This window comes from Peromyscus eremicus, chromosome 15, assembly GCF_949786415.1.
Source record: "Peromyscus eremicus chromosome 15, PerEre_H2_v1, whole genome shotgun sequence".
NCBI classification, from domain to species: domain Eukaryota; kingdom Metazoa; phylum Chordata; class Mammalia; order Rodentia; family Cricetidae; genus Peromyscus; species Peromyscus eremicus.
Window position 1 is genome coordinate 23,161,336 of NC_081431.1, and position 18,775 is coordinate 23,180,110.

At 43.0% G+C, this 18,775-nt stretch overlaps 1 protein-coding gene across 2 annotated transcripts; it reads left to right on the forward strand.

The window, feature by feature from the left end:
* The first annotated feature begins 1,054 nt into the window (after window positions 1-1,054).
* Slamf7 (SLAM family member 7) lies at window positions 1,055-17,307 on the forward strand. Of its 2 annotated transcripts, XM_059280572.1 has the most exons (7): window positions 1,055-1,144; window positions 8,202-8,516; window positions 10,008-10,277; window positions 10,480-10,596; window positions 11,875-11,978; window positions 12,936-12,998; window positions 14,215-17,307. In XM_059280572.1, exons 1-7 carry the CDS (start codon window positions 1,090-1,092, stop codon window positions 14,284-14,286), a joined length of 996 nt encoding a protein of 331 aa, XP_059136555.1. In that variant the 5' UTR covers window positions 1,055-1,089; the 3' UTR covers window positions 14,287-17,307. The 2 variants fall into 2 exon arrangements, with proteins under 2 accessions (XP_059136555.1, XP_059136556.1); XM_059280573.1 differs by lacking the exon at window positions 11,875-11,978 and having other exon boundaries at window positions 14,215-14,273.
* The last annotated feature ends 1,468 nt before the right edge of the window (window positions 17,308-18,775 follow it).

Genomic DNA, 18,775 nt, shown 5'->3' on the forward strand with positions numbered 1-18,775 from the left:
CAGATTTATTTCTATTGTTATTTATGCATGTGTGTATGTCTCTGTATGTGAGTGTGCCATGTGTGCAAGTGCTCTCTGAGGCCAGAGGAAGGCATCAGGTCCCCTTACTTCTGCATCAGTGCTGGGATCAGAACTCAGGTCCTCTGAAAGAGTAACAAATGCAATTAACTGCTAAGCCATTTCTCCAGTTGCAGAAAGTCTTTGATATTGTTGTCATAAGCCCTAAGCTATAATTTCTCAATTATAAAATAGGATGTAGAGTAGAATTTCATTCGTGGGGTTTATGTGAAGAATACATAAAGCAACATGTGTACTCTTAGCACAGCGACTGGCATGTAGAAAAGCTTATTAAACACTATTCTCTTCCTGCCCCCATCTAACCTATTTCCTGTTTCTGAGTCTCTTTGAAGTAACGGGTGACAAAGCGGCAGGATCTCCACAACAGCAGGATAACCAAGAGGAGTTCCAGTGACGCCCAGCATCGATAGTGTGGCAGAGACCAGAGGCCTGGAGTCAGACCAATGACCCTGCAGTGAAGACTTGCAAGTAAAGCTGTATGGAAAAGGGGTTTACTGCGTGACTCACAGTGTCACACTGCAGCCTCCGTGACGTGATTGATTTTTTTCCTTCTCTTTCATTTTCTTTTTTCTCTCTTTTTAAAAATCTTTCTTTTTTCTCTTAAATTTTATCTTATTTTATTTTGTGGAGGGAGGTTGCAGGGGCAGAGGGTGGATATGAAGGGACAGGGAAATGAATGGGATGGAGATTCATGATGTAATAGACACAAAGAATAAATAAAAAGAAAGAAAAAATCCAAAAAAAAAAAAAAACCTAACAGGTAAAATAAAAAGGCATACCATTTCTATTTAAAAATTCCTACAAAGTGTTTGCTTCTTTACCTGTAATAGAAAATAAGAGTCTTATCAATTATTTTTCTTTCCATTTGGAAATACTACTGTGACATAAAACATAACTCTTTCTAACATGACTCCTCCTACCTAATTTATGCTCAAGCAGAGGAGGGCCAGAAAAGTCTGATGCGTTAGAGAGAGCTTTGTTCCTTTGACTGACTGGCAACCTGAAAACGATATGGCTGGTCTCTCAACATTCATCATCTTTACCTCTGTCTTCTGTCAGCTCCCAGGTGAGTCTAACCATATCTTGTCCCATTCTCCTGACCTCCTCATCCTGAGGTCTAATCCCAGGCTCTGAAGCCTCTGCCTCATTTAGTGTTGCTTTTAACTAACCACTGATATCTGGAAGGAGAAGAAAAGAAACAGCTCTTGGAACTAAGCCCCTTCTGAATGGGAAGGAGAGGATGAAATAATTGGGGCTGGGTTTTAGAGACCTGTGTTCTGATCTAGATCTGTCGTGAGTTAAGTGGAGAATGTCAAAGCTACCCTGGGCTTTGGGGTCTCTCTTTCAGCTTTCCCTCCTTTTGAGAACAACTTTAGAAGTAAAGTTATACAGCTGTATAGTTATTCATAAATATATTTTAATTAGTATGTTTCTAAATAGATTTAATGATGGTGCATAAGAATGAGATCAATGGAAGCAATCATTTTAGTTTTTTTCTCTTAACCCAAGCAATCCAATCTGCCTCTATTTAGACAATTAATTAATTATAGGCACTTTGTGTAATTAATTATAGGTATTCAGTGTTCTCTCATGTGAAGGACTGAGGGCCTTTATGACTTGTCATAGGTGTATGATGGTAATAAAAGATTTTACTCTACTCAGTGTTCTCTGACACATGGGATACCACCATGTGAGTCATGAGGTCTCTCTCTCTCTCTCTCTCTCTCTCTCTCTCTCTCTCTCTCTCTCTGAGGGGCTTTCATAGTTCATATCTGTACACAATAAACCTAGCAGAAATAACTTGCTCCAAAACCACATAGCATTTTCAATCCTGTCCTCCTCATACCAGACCATACTAAGTGACTCAAATCCACAGACTGTCACTCCTTCTTGAATTCACCAAAGCTTGCAATGCAAGGAAGCACCTGGCCCTAAGTAGGTTGCCCTAAAACAGTTTTGTTTCTAAAATTACTACCTGAACCGAAATGGGGATCAGAATTAGAATTTAAAGAGGAGATGGGGGAGGGCATGCCAGAGCTCTGAAAAGCCCAGGTGCTCACCTGAAGTGTGTGTGGCTCCATGGGTATGTAACCTGAGTCCCCTGCTACTCTATTCCAGTAGCCTGTGGGCAGTCTGGTGTTACATTTCCCATGGCTGAAAAGAGTCTGAGATTGTCCTAGAACCTCCAAAGGGCAGAGCAGTGGAAGCAGAACAGACCCTGGATGTGAGAATCCTAGTTTAACTTGGTACTGGATTGCTGTGAGAAAGCATCATTGTACTTTGAAATTTGCTTTTCTGTGAATAACAGATAATTAAAACTAACTTGCAGAATTACTGTGTGATGCTTTAAATTAAGATATCAAAAGCAAATTAATTCAATAATAATTGCCATTTAAGTTCCTAATACTCTAAGGTACTTTATGTACCATCTCCTTACAAATCTACATAAAGACAGGGATTTAAAGATAAGGAAATTTGGGCTGAGAGAGGTTGAGTTTCATAGGTAAGATCACACAGTATTTACAAGGAAAAGCAGAAACCGAGTTTCCATAGCTGGCACTGTCCCCAGCACACCAAATGCTAATCAACATGACACCTGACACTGGAAAGGTGTTCAGTGAAAACGCATTTGAACTCAGTCTCTCACAGCAAGAGCCAGATGGGATTTCTTTCTTCTCCAGGTACAGAAGGCCAAGGTAGGCTGGAAAGACCCTCAAGGAACAGGTAGCACAATTCTGGGGACTTGGCTACACCAATGGGGTCCCACTCTGGACAATTTGACAGGAGCCACGAGGCTAGCTCTCGCAGCCTTGATGTTCTCATCAGGATAAAAGGACCACAGTCTGTTCCTCTGGGTATCTTGTAATGATCAAGTAATACAACGGTTTTAAGGAAAACAAAGATTGGTGAGGGGTATGGGGGACCACTGCAAAGAACCAGGAGAAAGACAAAGGAGAAGCAGGAGACAAATCAGAGGCAGAGTGCTAATGGACTTCGATGCAAACGAGACAGGCTGAGTGTGTCAGGCAAGTCTCCCCATCTGGGAAATGGAATGGAATCAGATTAGTGATTACCCCCTGAAGATTCCTCCCAGTTCTGAGATGTTCTGTTCTTGATTTCCACGAAGAGGAAGGTCCAATGTGCTGGTGCCTTTGGGGCATTCTCAAGGACTGGGTTGACAGGCTCTTGAGCTTTGCCAGGCCCCGCCCCTGTGTTTTCTTCCTGGGTTGCCTACTCTCCCGGGGATGGGAGTGGGGGGTTGCTGCTGCATCTCTTGGTTTTGCTCCTTCATCCCACTGAACTTTTGACCTTTCCCGGGGAATGTAACAAGAAGGAGAAGTGAAAAGATGAGACGAAGCCTTACTCTGCTCTGAAGTGTGTCTCAGAGATGATGATGTCTGACACCAGAGACAGAAAGGCAGATAGCAGTCTCCTGGTCCAGTGCCTTCCCCGCCTCCAGGCAGGCTGCCTGGGAGATGTGCAGTGGTGCTCGAACCCTTGTCTTTCTACGAGGTCGTCCACTGCTGAGTTTTGTGAACTATTTTCACCCGTGTTTCAGAAAAGAAACTTGAAAAATGGGAAGCCTTCTCAAAGCGCATTTCTGCTCTTGGTTCCTCCCACCATGCTTCAGACTGCTCTGTATTGGTCAAAATGCTTTCAGATCCACATTCACTTCAACTTCCCCAAACTCCAGGGACTTGAAGGTGTTTTTCCTCCTATAAGTATCAGGAGAACTAAAACTCAAAATGATAAATGTAAAAATAAAATAAAATAAAAATCAAAACACAGGCCTCTGAGATGGAGGATCTCTGCCCCTCCTTTTCTCTCAAATTGGGGTTCAAACTTGGGCCTCAGGCACATCCACCAAGAACTCTACCAATGAGCTACACCCCTGCCATTTTTTGTGGCCTTGGAAAAGTTGCTCAGCCCTGGTAGCCTCATTTATAAAATAGCATGGGTTAACTCTTGTCTCCTGAGCTTGTTCTGAAGATCAACAAAGGTAAGCCCATCAGATTCGCTTACAGATGCCAAGGGTTTGTCTCTGGAATTGTGACTGTGGAGGAGACAGAATGGATCCTGGGTCCCTTGATTCCCACTGAAGACAGAGAGCCCTTTTCTATCCTGCTGCATCCGGGTAGGAAGAGAAGCCAGCACATCTTTCTGTGGGCACAGTGATGCCGTCACAGGGTAATTTGGGACCTAATACTTGTAGCCATTGGCTAATTCACAAAAAAAGAGACATGCCCAGTCACCACCCAGCAGGGACATTTCTTTTTGGAAAGTTAAAGTGAAAACAGAGGAAAGCAAATGCCAAGCCATTCCAGAGGTGTGGCTTTAAACAGGCTTCGGATAAGATCGATTTCAGAGAGACAAGAAAAGCTGAAGCACAAAAATAGCATAAAATCAAAAGTAAACCAGGGAGCCAACAAGATGGCCTGGCGGGTAAAGACGCTTGCCATGCAAGTCTAGCCACCTGAGTTCGAGCCCCAGAATCCACATAAAGTTGAAAGGAGAGATGTGACTCCATAGTTGTCTTCTGGCTTCCATGTGGCACACCATGGCATGTTCTCCCACGCACACATACATGTACGATGCATGCGCTCGCGCACACACACAACTGAGGTTCCGGAAAGAGAAGAGGTCTGGATACTTGTCCAGTGACAACAAGTAGGTTTTGTATCTTCCACAGCCTTATATCATTATCTTGGCCTTAGGGCTAAAGCCCCAAGCTTCTCTCAGGTCATGGGACCACTCTAAGGTAATTACTGTGCCAGAGGAGAATATCACTCAGGCTGAGTGCTATCAGATTACTGAAACCTCTTGGCTGCTGTGAACTAAGAGGTGAAGTGGACACAGAGGAATGAAGCCACACCATTCCTGGCTACAGGTGGGAATGTGGCATCCGAGGAAGGATCTTCAGGAAGGAATTGGTAGTAATACATTCTCTAGCAAACATATCCAACCTATAACCTGTGGGCTACATATAGCCCAAGAAAGCTAGGAATGTGGCCCAGCTCAAAATTGGAAACGTACTTAAAGCATTGTGTAATCTTTCTAGTAACTCTACAATGGTGCTCTCTAGGGCAAATTTTTCAGATGATTGTCATGATGCTGTGTTAAAAGGTTGGGCATGCTTGTGAGTCTAGACTCTAGAGTCTTCTGATTGACAGGTCAGGTTAAGCCCTGCCATGGAATTCCCACAGCACTCATTACTTCCCTTCTCATAGCACATGTAGTTGCTTAACTGTTGATCTCTCACAACTTTGTGAGTGCAAGAATCATGACCATCTTGCCCATGCCCTCAGTTCTATCTTTAGTTCCTAAAAGTTGCCCAGCAAATATGATCTGCTTAAAGATGAGCAAACTGTAGAGTCATAGCTGGAGGTGGTGAAGACAGAAAAAAAGTTTCATTTCAGGTTTGAACATTTTTTTTCAACGTCTCTGGTTTCTAGATCCCATTTCCCAGTCACAGGGATAATATAACTCACCTGGTTGGAATTTACCAACCCTGCTCTTTGTTCATTAACCCATTATTTAGGAAATGGCAGGGAGCTGTTTTCTTCAGCTAACTTCTTTTTCCATCCTGAAGATACACTTAAGATAGAACAGTGATCTGGGTATGGTGGCACGTGGGAGGTGGAGGCAGGAAGATCAAGGCTGGAGAGATGGCTCAGGGGTTAAGGGCAATTTGTGGCTCTTGCAGAGAACTTGGGTGTGACTCCCAACACCCACAATGGTGGCTCACAACCATCTGTAACTCCAGTTCCAGGGGATCTAATGCCCTCTTCTGACTTTGGCAGCACCAGGCCAACACATGGTATACATACATATATACATACACATAAACTCAAATTTAAAAATCTAAAATATATTTTTAATTAAAAAAAGAGTTCAAGGCCATTCTTGGTTGCTTAGTTACATAGCAAGTTTGAAGCCAGTTTAAAAAAAGAAAAAGAAAAAGAAAAGGAAAAATAAGAGGAGGAGGAGGAGGAGGAGGAGCAGGAGGAGGAGGAGGAGGGCAGGAGGGAGAGAACTGGTGGTAGTTGTCACATGGAGTACTTTGCCCCATGTCATCGTCCACTCTTCATTCTAACAATGGACGGTGAATTTCCAATCTTCCCTCACACTTAATCCACATTACACACATCTGGTGGCATTTACCCCTGAGAAAACAGAAACCTACTGTGAAAGAGTGAAAAGATGGTTTCCTCCGGGCTTACACATGCACACATGTAACACACTAAAGCCATAGTCTCCGTTTTCTCCCTTACACACTTTGCTATGGTTTAGATGTGGTCTGCCACACCCATGAGTTTGATACTAAAAGCTTGGTCCCCATTGTGGTGAGGTTGAGGTGATAAAATGTTTAATAGATGAGGCCTAGCAGAAGGTGTTAGGTGACGAGGGTACCATGCTGAGAAAGAATTACTTCTACTTTGCTGGAGTAAGTTGAATGTCCTGAGAGCAGATTTGTTGTGGTGAAGCCAATCTGTTCTCGGCCTCTGCTGCACACGACTGGTCTCCCTTCTCTTTCTCCACCATCTTGTGACCCAACCAAGAGAATCTTCATCAAAGGCTTCACATACGGTATTTTAGCACACACTCTGATTTTCAACCTCCCAAACTGTAAATTAAGTAAACCTCTTTTCTTTTTAAAGTATCAAGCTTCAAGCATTGTTATTACTTCAGAAAAGGACTGATACATGCCATAAAAAGGACTAATACATCTCCCCTCAAACTAACATAAAAATGAAATTACTTGAAGGTCCAGGAATTGGACCCACTTGGGGGACAAGTGATACCCAATCTTTACCTGACTTCAAAATATTTACCCTTTCTGTCTCTGACATTGAAATGAAAGAATGAATGCATCAATTGGTCAAAAAAATCAGAATAAGTTTTATTTTTGTCTGTAACTTTTATTGGCACTGTTTTTACATATTTTGAGATAATTAAAGTCAAGTCAGCCTAAAACCATTCTAGCCTTTGTATTATGGAAGTAGGGGCTTTTTGAAAACTCAGATTATTTAACTAGATAATTTGACAAGATTGGAGGGATCCAAAGCATATATGCACTGACTGATAAATTATAGGGGAAAATGTTTGAAAATGGAAATTTTTTTCTAAAGAAGGGAAGCCAGTACTTTTGAAGGTCCCCCAGACCTGTACTTAAGGGAGTAGGTCCTGATCTGTATGATGAAAGTATAAAAATTCCTCTTCTAAGAACTTTAACAGCTAAAGAAAATTCAGAGTTCATGCTTTAAATTTTTTGTCCCATTCCAAAGTACCTCAGTGCCCTTTGCTAGCCCCAGACTTTGTCCCTTAGACCTTTACAGGCAGTCACCCAGTTACCAGCACAGGAAATACTTAACTGGCCACTTCTGGAGATTCCACTAAGAGTCATTCTTTCATGTGCAGTCACATGAGCAGTGATGACTGCTTCAGAACCAGGCTCTACAGGGTCACCTGAGGCTGTGTCAAACAAGCAAACAAAATTCTTGTGGAATGAAAACCCTACTGCAATTTCTAGCATGTGAGGTGAGCATCCCAAGCAGTGCTCCCCAACACTCAGGCTCACCCTTTTCCTTCTTCCACACAAACATGTTATGCAAGCAGGTGAAAGCTTTTCGTGGGGATGACCCTGAGTCTACTAACACATCATAAACTAGGAAGAGAAGTCATCCTTAGATGTGCCAGCTATTGCTGTCACTACAAACCTAGAGTTTTGCCCCCATTACCCTGATTTATGCTTGTGAACCATTCACCCTGGTTTGGGCAGCCTAGCTCATCAACTTCATGCTGAACTATCTCTGGAGTAATCTGGCTTTCCTAAGAGACTCAGATAGAAAGCTCCTTAGTTGTCTCCACACAGGAACCTGTCCAGTATGGAGCTAGGCTTTCAAGATTACCAAGAGCTTGGTCTACTCAGCTGAGTGTCTCTTGCGAATGTAGTGTGGTGGCAGCAGGTGACTTTGCAGGCAGAAGGCTCTAATGTCGATGTTTTTGTGTGAGTGGGGTTCTGTTTGTATTGAACTTGGAGACATTTCTCAGGGTCTTCCAAGAACCCAAAGGACTTGGTAATTTGTGGCAAGAGCTTACATTGTGGTTTTCTGTGTCTGCAGTAACAGCAACTTCTGGAACTCTGAAGGAGGTGATTGGTGCCCTTGGTGGATCTGTGACCTTCCCTCTGAATTTCACAGAAAAACATGTTGAGAGTATTATATGGAACTTCAGGTCAATCTCTCTTGCCGTCATAGCTAAGGACAAAGTCCTAGTGTTCCAAAATCATAACAGAAAACGGATAGTCTTTCCAGATGGAAGCTACTCCATGGAACTCAGCCAATTGAAGAAGAATGACTCAGGCGTCTACCGTGCAGAGATTAATAGTCCATCACTTCAGTATCCCTTCATCCAGGAGTATGTGCTGTATGTCTATGGTAAGCAGGCTCAGTTCTAATGGTGGATGGTAGGCATGTAGATGTAGTGAGCATCCTGATACAGGGGATATTCAAGTCAAGACTGGGTAATCACCCAGCAAGGATCAGTGAGCAGAAAATTCCTGCACTGATGATTTGTAACTGACCCATAAGGTCTCTGATGACTTTGAGATTCTATAAGAGGTTGTGCAGTGTAGACCATGGGCAACCTAAGAAGTGGCTATCAGCTAGGGAGTGGTGGAGCACACCTTTAATACTAGGATTTGGGAGGCAGAGACAGGCAGATCTCTGAGTTCCAGGACAACTGGTCTATGGAGTGAGTTCCAGGACAGCCAGAGCTACACAGAGAAACCCTGTCTCAAAAACAAAACAACAAAAGTGGTTATCACACACATAGAAGTCCAAGATTGATTATTTGCTATGTGCATGGCCTTAGCCAAGTTACTTTTTTAAAGTCTTAGTTTCTATGTATATATGGAGGACAATGGTGTCTACCTTAAGAAGATTATTAGATACAAATTAATTACGTTCCTTCCCCTACAGATTCTAAGCAACTGAGAAATAGACAGAAAAATCAGAACAAAAATAAGATCCAGCCATGTTTATGCCTGTAGTTGTAGCTATTCTGGAGGTTGAGATAGGAGAACTGCTTGGGCTCAGGGTTTAGAGGCTAGCCTGGGCAACAGAAAGAGAAAAGTAGAGGGAGGGAGAAAAGAGATACCACTCAGGGGAGTTAAACTTACAAAATAATCACTCAGATCTCTACCAGAAGTGTTAGTTGTCCTGTGTACTGAACCACAGTATGGGAGAAGCCAGGAGATGGGACCCAAGACTTGCTTACAGGAGTTAAGTGACACACGTTGATCCAGGCTTAAGTTCCATAGAGACACTGTAGAAGGGAGCAAAAATTAGATAATATGCAGACAATCTATCTGGAGGAAGGATGAAGAGGAAAAGGTATTTGAACAGAAATAGTTAATGGACCAAGCTCTAGGCTAGATAATGAATGCCAGACTCTCCCCATCTCACCAATAAACTATTTGCTGATCCTCTAAACATAAAGGAGTGAGCACAAAGTAGTGAGAAGTGTTACTCCAATACTGTTTTCTCCTGGAGAGGCGAAAGGAAAGTGTGTTCACGGAAGTCTGAGGACAAGCAATGGGAAGCTTCTGTCTAAAGATTAGATGACATGTGAAATACAAGTAAACACACTGCTTGGCCCCCAACGGGGCTTAGTCAGTGTCACTACATTGTTGTTGCGTGATTATTTCTGCTGTAATAGCTGCAATTGTTATTCTTGCTATATAGCTGGGCCAAGCAGACTTAAGAGGTCTCTGTCTCAGATAAGAGTAAGACACTCTGCTCTGATTTGTTGCTTCCTTACCCTTCTTGGACTTCCCAGGGAGATTCAGATCCAAGGTATGGAAGATACTTCAGAAAAGCTGAGCTCAGGATGAACTTCCATCTTCTATTGTACTATCTTTTTCACAGAGCATCTGTCAAGGCCCAAAGTCACCATGGATGAGCAAGACAAGAACGGCACCTGCATAACCAACCTGACATGCTCCATGGAAGGAGGAGGAGACAATGTGACTTATAGCTGGAAAGCCCTAGGGCAGGAAGTCAGTGAGATTCATGATGGTGCCGTTCTCCCTATCTCCTGGAGATTGGGAGAGAAAGACAAGACCTTAATTTGCATGGCCAGAAATCCCATCAGCCACAGTTCTTCGACCCCCATCTTTGTCCAGAACCTCTGTGAAGGTGACAGTCTTCTCTCTCCAGAGCCTCTGGTTGGAGAAATATATCTTCTTTAGCTCCCAGTCCCTATGGAAACAGGCTCTGTGTCAACTAGAGGCCTCTGGGAAAGCACCAGCTGGGAGGAAAGTCAGAGTTGGGTCCTTTTCCCTAGCTGACTCTACCATACACATCCACCCTCCTCATGCCTCTCATTTTCTCTTTAAAGATGCTGCCAAGGATCTAAATTCATCTAGGGTCATCATATACATCATACCATTGCTCATCATGCTCAGTTTCTTGGTGTTTGTCATCCTTCTTACTATGCGGACAGAGAAAAGAAAAGGTAAATCATGTATGGTTTTTCACTTCATATATATTTTCTCCCTTTTGTTTCTCACGCAATACTTCAATCTGTGTGCAATATTTAGTGTTAAAGATATAAAGATAAGAGGTCATGGTCTCTTCCCTTAAGAAGTGCCTAGTCAATGCCTGGAGAAAGAGCTCATTCAGTAAAGTGCTTGCCATACAAGTGTGAGGACCTGAGTTCAAACCCCAGAACTCACATTAACAACAACAACAACAACAAATCCAGATGTAGTAGCACACACTTGTAATCCCAGCACTGGGGAGGCAGAGATAGGTGGATCCCTGGGGCTTATACTGGCCAGTTATCTTAGCCTAACTGGTTATTGTCAAGCCATTGAGAGTCTGTTTCATAAGACAAGGTAGAGAACACCTGAGGAACAACACCCAAAGTTGACCTCTGCCCTTCCCACACATGCACATGCACTCATGTACACACACACCTGCACCTATTCACACATGAATATGAACACACACACACACACATATATGTATACATACACAGAGAGAAGTGCACAGTTGGCTGTTATGTCTTAGCTCCAAAGCAGAGAGCGTATTCCTTGATTCCTCTCCTGAGGACAGGGTCCCCCTCTAGTACCTACTCCTGTCCTTCCTTCAGAAGGATGTGGCCCTTCTGAAGACACAGGTCATACATTGCTGGTTCTGCTCCTGCCCAGCAGACAGTGGTCTCCCTGCCCTTCCTTTCCTCATCCCTCTCAGAGGCCCCAACCAGCCTGTCTTCTCTACTCAATCAACATCAAGATTCCTGTTTCCTCTTCACCTCCGGCTGGACACATTCCTCTTGGATAAGCCTTTCTCTGTTTCTCTACAGTGTACCCCACACTGTGTCCCCAACCCTCATTTGTTTACCCCCTTCCCTACCAGTACTATCCATGGTGGGCAAGAGTAGACTGTGGAGGAAAAATTGCAGCAATAGTTGAGTATGAATGCAGACTTTGAGATAGTCTTTGAGAATGCCTTTGCCTGAGGCGTTCTGGGAACAATCCTGACCTCTTCTGCTTCCCACTTTGGTCGCCTTGATTTGGAGACTGAGAGGTGGAGTGACAGGGTGGCTAATTCATCCTGATTTGTCCAGGATTTTCTCCATTTTAACAATGAAAGTTCCCTGTCCTAGGAAGTGTCTCAATTTCAGAGTGACTAGGATGGTTGGTCACCCTGAGTAGATCAGCCAGGTTTAGTGGGCCAGGGTAGATGGTGAGTGGTAAGAAAGTCAGGCTTTAATTCTGTCTGGTTTTAGGCTCCAAGGATGACATGAAGAGAGTGGACAGCCACCAGGAAAAGCCCAACCTCTGTCCCCACTTGGAAGAGAATACAGAATATGACACAATCCCTTACGTTAATGTGAGTCTTTTTCCATTTTTTTTTTCTGGGATCAGATCCATCTCTCCAAGGTTTTTCTTACTTCACTTGAGACTACCCCCTACAAGATTGGGTAGCATGGAAAAAGGAAGGGAGATTAAGAAGTAGAGTCTCTAACTTCAGTCAGTCTGCCTCCCCCACACCTTACTTCATGTCTATGCAGAAGTTGGTGAATTTTAGAACAAATTGTTCTGCCCCAAACCTGTGACACTCACGTGAGCAGTTACATGAATCACCTCTTCCTCTATGTAGTTTACCACAGCAGTCCTTACTTCCTCACAGGAGGTTGGAAGCTGGCCTGCCCTGTAGCCTGTCTTTACTTCCTCACAGGAGGTTGAAGTTGGCCCACTTTGTAGCCTGCTCAACTCACTGAGTCAAAATGTATCACGTTGTCTCCCTCTCTTTCTTCTCTTGCTCAGGTTACACCTAAAGAAACTGCAAGTCTGCCCTGCATGGTCAGGAAATACACTTAAACTAACCCAAGATGTTTTTCTCTAACCATGAGTCGTTTTTCTTGGCATTGCTTTATTTTGGTTCATTGGTGGTCCTTGCTGTTTCTTCAAGAGACCTTCAACTGCTAGATAAGTCAGTTTACAACATTGATCCTATAATTTCATGTTAGCCTTTAGCCACCTTAGGAGACTCATAGTTCATGAGATATCTCCACATATTTTGAAATTCATTGAAACATAATACAGAAAATAATGCAATAAAGAAAGTGAATAAAAACACAATGACTTTCTTTAAAACTGATTAATATGCATTTTTCCAGCAGTTACTAACAACAGAACTTCTCTGCCTACCCCAGAACCTTCATTTTTCATCTCTCTATGTTCTCTTACATATCCTTTGCTTTCTCTGGATTGTGTGCCTCCCTAGTCTTGTCTATGTGATTTAGAAGTTAAGTGGTAACTGTGTTTGTTTGTTGCTTATTAATAGGGTACAAGGCTGGAAGAGGACTCAGCAAACACACTTTATTCCATTGTGCAGATCCCCAAATCGGTAAGAACCTTCACAGCTGAGCCTCATCTTAACTGTGGATCCCTTTTCCTGGTTCATGTTCAGATTCACATTTCTTACACTGAGGGATTCTCAGTCCCTGGTATTAAGACAGACCCCTGCCAGCTCCTCATGTCTGCCTACAGGTGGAGAGTCCTCACTCCCTGCCTGTGATACTAGACATGTTGAGGCTTTCCAGGGCTTTACTTGAGGTTACCAAAAATAAAGGAAATAGATGGAAACAGTGTTTTAGAAGCCCAGATTGGTGATCTGGAACAAATAGAGTAGGAAGGTTGGTTCTAGATTGGATTGATAAAGAAAAGCAGAAGGGTTCTGTCTAGAGCATGGATGAGGAGAAGGGCTATCTACAGCTTGTGCTATGCACAGGAGGAAAGGGGTCATGGGTAGAGACTCTTGCTGTTACTAAGCAGCAGGTAGGTGGAGAAAGGAGATTTTCTTTCTCTGGCTGTATTACATCTGCTTTGCATCCTCCCTGCCAAACCCCAAAGATGTATGGCTTATCCCTTCACCACTTGTGCTTTGCAGAAACAGGGGTATTTTCTCATCTGTTTTCCTTTCCTCTCCAAAATAATTGAAAAGATAAGGATGATTGTTGGTGGACATTTCTTTTCCACCTACCAGTTCACAAATAACCAACACAGAGACTTAATATTAATTACAAATGCTTGACCAATAGCTCAGGCTTGTTACTACCTAATCCTTACATTTTAAATTAATTCATATTTCTTAGCTATGCTTTGTCACATAGCTTGGTACCTTTTTTTAGTACAGCATGCCCATCTTGCTTCTCTCTGTGTCTGCTGGCGACTACAGACTCTGCCTCCTTTTCCCCAGCATCCTCCTAGTCTGGCTCTCCCGCTCAATCTCTTCCTTCTCAGGTATATGCCAGTCAGTTCTTTATTAACCAATGAGAGTAATTCATACGCACAGTATACAAAAGGGTTATTCCACAGCAGATGCTGAAGTGATTTTCTTAGTGGCAGAAACACTTGTGTATTTATTATAAGACTATTCAGTTTATTAAGCATGGAGAATGATAAATATATTTCCCTCAAGAATAATCTCTCTAAGATAAAAGTAAACAGGAGGATTGTATATGAAGGAGCTATGGGTTGGGTACCTTTAGCTATGGGATGACGGATCTTCTATGAGAAATCTGTTCACGTCCAATGTTCTTATTGCCCATGTCTGCCTGCAGGTGAAGAGTCCCAGCTCCCTGCCTGCAATGCCTCATATGCCAAAGCCATTAAGCTTTGACAATATTATCTAGACAGCAGCACTCTCTCTTCTCACTCAAGAAAACCCTCAAAGAAATCACCATTCTCAGCAGAAACGGAAACTTCTATCATAGATTGAATGTAAATGCCTCCCCACCCCCAAACCCATGTATTTGCATACAGATGGTGAAGGCCAGGCTCAAGGGGGTTCAGAGCACAATGACTCTTGGGGATGGGAATAGAGCCCATTCACATTCCATTTAATGAAGAAATTTTCAAGACAGCATACCATCTAGGCCATGACATAGCCATACTCCCTGTAAGAAATCAAAAACAAAGAAAAGGAACAGAAGATGTGGAAAACACGCAATTTGATAAGCAGCATGAATGCATTTACAGTTGTGGGGAAACTGGGTATGCACAATGCAGCCGTAACAGTTAAAGAGATGAGCTCCATTAAAGAGTAACCCCAGACTTTGCACTAGGACAATAGAGAAGGATCACCGAGAGCGAGGCCCTCTCTATCAAGAACTCCAAGTTATAAACCGAAAAGCCCATTTGAAAAGCTTCCATTTAAAAGCAAGAATGACTGAACACCAAGTGTCCTACTTTGTCTCATCAGACTGGGAAAGCGTTTCTCCAGAGTCATCTGCACAGGTTCTCAGAGCCTGCTGAAACCCTGACTCAAGGGGGTATGGCTCTATCCTGGCCCAGCAGCAGAACTCGGCAGTGTCCATAAAGCTGGTGGCTTTGCAGACAGGCAGAATGTAAAGTCTAGGAGCCAGTGAGGCTTGTACCAAGGTTCTGGTGGGGGAAAGCCAAGTGATGTATATCAAGATTGGTCAGAGTGGAACTGCTGTGTAACAAAGCTCAGGTTGCAGTGTAGACTCCAGGATACTGGAGCTGCCAGGAAGATGAAGCATCTGCTGAGAAAACTCCAGGCACTGAATGCAACCAAGAAAGAGGCCATATGTGCTTTAGGTAGCAAGGGCCACGGAAACAGCCTCCCCAAATCCATGGGAGCACACGTGATGTCACCATGTATCCAGGATGCCAGATATGGAGCTTCAGGGTTTACGTTTCCCTGGTGGACTTTGACCTAGCTTTGGTCTGCTCTTTCTTTGCTGTGCTCCATTCCTCCCTTTTTGAATGTGAATGTGTCCTCTACCTTTGTAAGTATGTAAGTTTTTAAATTTTGTTTTATAGGGACTCACAGCTAAGAGTTTGCCTTTCATCTCATAAAAGACACTGGACATTGGACTGTTATGGCCAGGGACTCTTGAAGTTTAATGGAATGCATTTTGCATTGTGTGATGACCATGAGTCCATGTGAGCCAAGGTGGAGATGTTATGGATTGAGTCTAAAATATGCTCCACAGCCTCATGTGTTTGAACACTTGGTGTTCAGTTTGGACAACTGATGGTATTTTTTAGGGATGCCATAGAATATACAGAAGACAAGGCCTGCCTGGAGATGGTGGGTCTCCTAGTGGCAAGCCTTGAAGGTGATATTCACTTCTGGCTCTGGGTTGAGCCTTCTGCTTCTACCTCAGGTGGAGTTCTGACTACCACAATGCAAAGAAGCAGCCGTTGCAAACTCCCTCCAACACAGACCAAGCCCTTGCAGCCACCATGCCTTCTGATGATGGATTTCAACCTCTGGAACTCAAAATCAAAACAACCCTCTGCCCCTGTGAGTTGCTTCTGTCAGGATTCTGGCACAGAAGCAAGAAGAGCAATTAATACAACTTCTTTCCAGAATAAGCTATTTACATGCTACTTTGGACTCTGAGGTTCATTTTGTCCCACTGCTGAGAACTCTCTTCAAACTCAGAGTCTGTATTCCTTTCTGTAAATGTGACTGTGAATCTGTCAGTTAGGTCTAAGAAAAAAGCTTGGATATGCCTTGACATGTAAGTACAATATTAATTAAGGCCTTGGGACAGGATCTCAAGACCCATCTTATTTCAGAACTTGAGATCAGAGCTATAACAGGAGATTGCTTGCCAGAACAGACAGACATGTCCAGCACAAGCAGGTGTAACTGCCCCAAATTACGTATTAATTTATTAATGGAACCACCAACTATGTGCCAGGTACTGCTTTAAGCTTGCATGGATTATTCCAATACACTCTGCTCTCGCTTGACATTTCAGGAACTACTTTACATGGAGCCACAGAAACAATGACTATAGAGTACAAGAAGGCCCCAAGTGGGTATTCAAGTGCCAGAGGTCAAAATGCACAAGGACAGAAAACCCAACTAAATACCTATGTTTGGCTGGTACCATCCCCATTGAGTGTCCATCACTCAAAGCATGCGGTGATGGACAAGGACCCCTTACCTCTCCTTCACTTATACTTGCATGCTCCAAGGGAAAAGCCTAAGCCCTGGGCCTATAGAGGAGTCCATCTTTCTCAACAGAGAAATAGCCTGAACACACATTTTGGATCTAATCCAAGACCTGGAGTCGAGGGACAGAGTCTGGGGTTTGATGGCTTGAAAAATCTTTACAGTTGTTAAATTTTTTTTCAACAAACATTTATTGAGAACTTATGCTAGGTTAGTATTCTAGGGAAAATAGACATATTCCCTGCCCCATAGAGCTCATTTTAATTCTTGGTGTTGGGAAAGAGACACGGGAAAACACAGAGCAGGTGTGTGTGTGTGTGTGTGTGTGTGTGTGTGTGTGTGTGTGTACATTTGATGCATTCCCAGAACCAGAACTTACATATCTTGAATGAGAATGCCAAAAGGGAACCAGGATTCTAGGGTTGAGGGATATAAAACCAAGTAGGCAAATACATGTTTAAAAAAAGAAGAAGCATGTTTCTCAAAAGAAGAAGTATCTGGAATAAGGAAACGTTCCCAAATGTAAGATGGAAGCAAAAACAGAAACAAATCTGCAAGAAAAAAAAAAACCAAAACCAGAAATTCAATAAAAGGGCTTGAGGCTGAAGAGTTGAGGGAAATGAAAGCTAAAAGTAGGATGCACTTCCATACGTGACAACTCTGGCTGGCATGACCACAACGGGCTGAGCTAGCCTCTGCCCAGAGCTGTGTAGGCATCTGCCCAAGGTACAGACGTAAATGCTATTAAATGCTGTAGATCACTGTATTTATTACTCTAATTTAAAAGGTAAAATCTTCTTTAAATAAAATCAGTATGTATTAAGGAAGGGGTCTCACATAACAACACTTGGAGGAGAGAACTATTTACAGTGTAGGCAGAAGATGCCAGGGCTTCATGTTCGTCCAGATAATTATAATTCTGTAACTTGATCCTTTTAAAGACATTGAGGAACTCACATACAGAAATATGCATTATGTTGCAATTTGCAATAGATAAACTCCAGAAACTCCTTAAGAGTGAGCCCCTCGATAAGGTTAAATGAGCAAAGACTGCAGGAGTACAGGTTAGGGAGCTGGAGGGATGACTCCGCAGTTGAAAGCACTGGCTGATTTTCCAAAGGACTTGGGTTTAATCCTCAACACCAACATGGTACCTCACATCCATCAGTAACTCCAGTTCCAGGGCATCTGATACCCTCTTCTGACTTCCATGGGAACCAGGCATGCACATGGTACACAGACATACATGCTAGTAAATGTCTATATACATAAAATAGTAAAATTAAGTTAAATCTTAAACATACAGGCTATGTACCCAAGTGTGGGGATATATGCCTATAATTCCAGCATTTGGAAGGCAGAGACAGGAGGATAGCCACAAGTTTGAGGCCAGGCTACATAGTAAGTTTCAAGCCAGCAAAAGCTATATAGGAAGACTATGCCAATAATAATAATTATTATAATTTGCTATTGTTATAAATTTAAGTTTTTCTAATATTAAAAAATTATAGTTCATGGTAGGACATGCTTGTAATCTTATCATCCAAGAGACTGAAACAGAAGGACTATACATTTGAGGTCTACCGGGCTGTATAATGAGAGCTTGTCTCAAAAACAGCAAAAAACGACAGGCCACACAGTTTTTATAAAGCTAGAAAATGTAACAGTATCACAAGTGGGAAGGGTAACATGTAGAATTGGATGTGTTCCATAAGTACTGCTCTGTTGAAAGAAATGCTTTGCAGGAAACCCTGGCTTCCAGCCTGCCTTAGTTACAGTTTCTATTGCTGCAACAAAACACCCTGACCAAAAAGCAAGTTGAGGAGGACAGGGTTTATTATCAGGCTTACACTTCAACATTGCTGTTCATCACTGGAGGAAGTCAAGACAGGAACTCAAACAGGGCAGAATCCTGGAGGCAGAAACTGATGCAGAGGCTGTGGAGGGGTACTGCTTACTGGCTTGTTTCCCATGGCGTGCTCAGCCTGCTTTCTTATAGAACCCAGGACCACAAGCCCAGGGATGGTACCACCCACCATGGGCTGGGCCCTCCTCCATTGATCACTAAATGAGGAAATTTCTTACAGCTGGATCTCAAGGAGGCATTTCCTCAACTGAGGCTCCTTCCTCTGATGACTCTAGCTTGTGTCAAGTTGACACACAGAACCAGCCAGTACACAGCCCAAGCA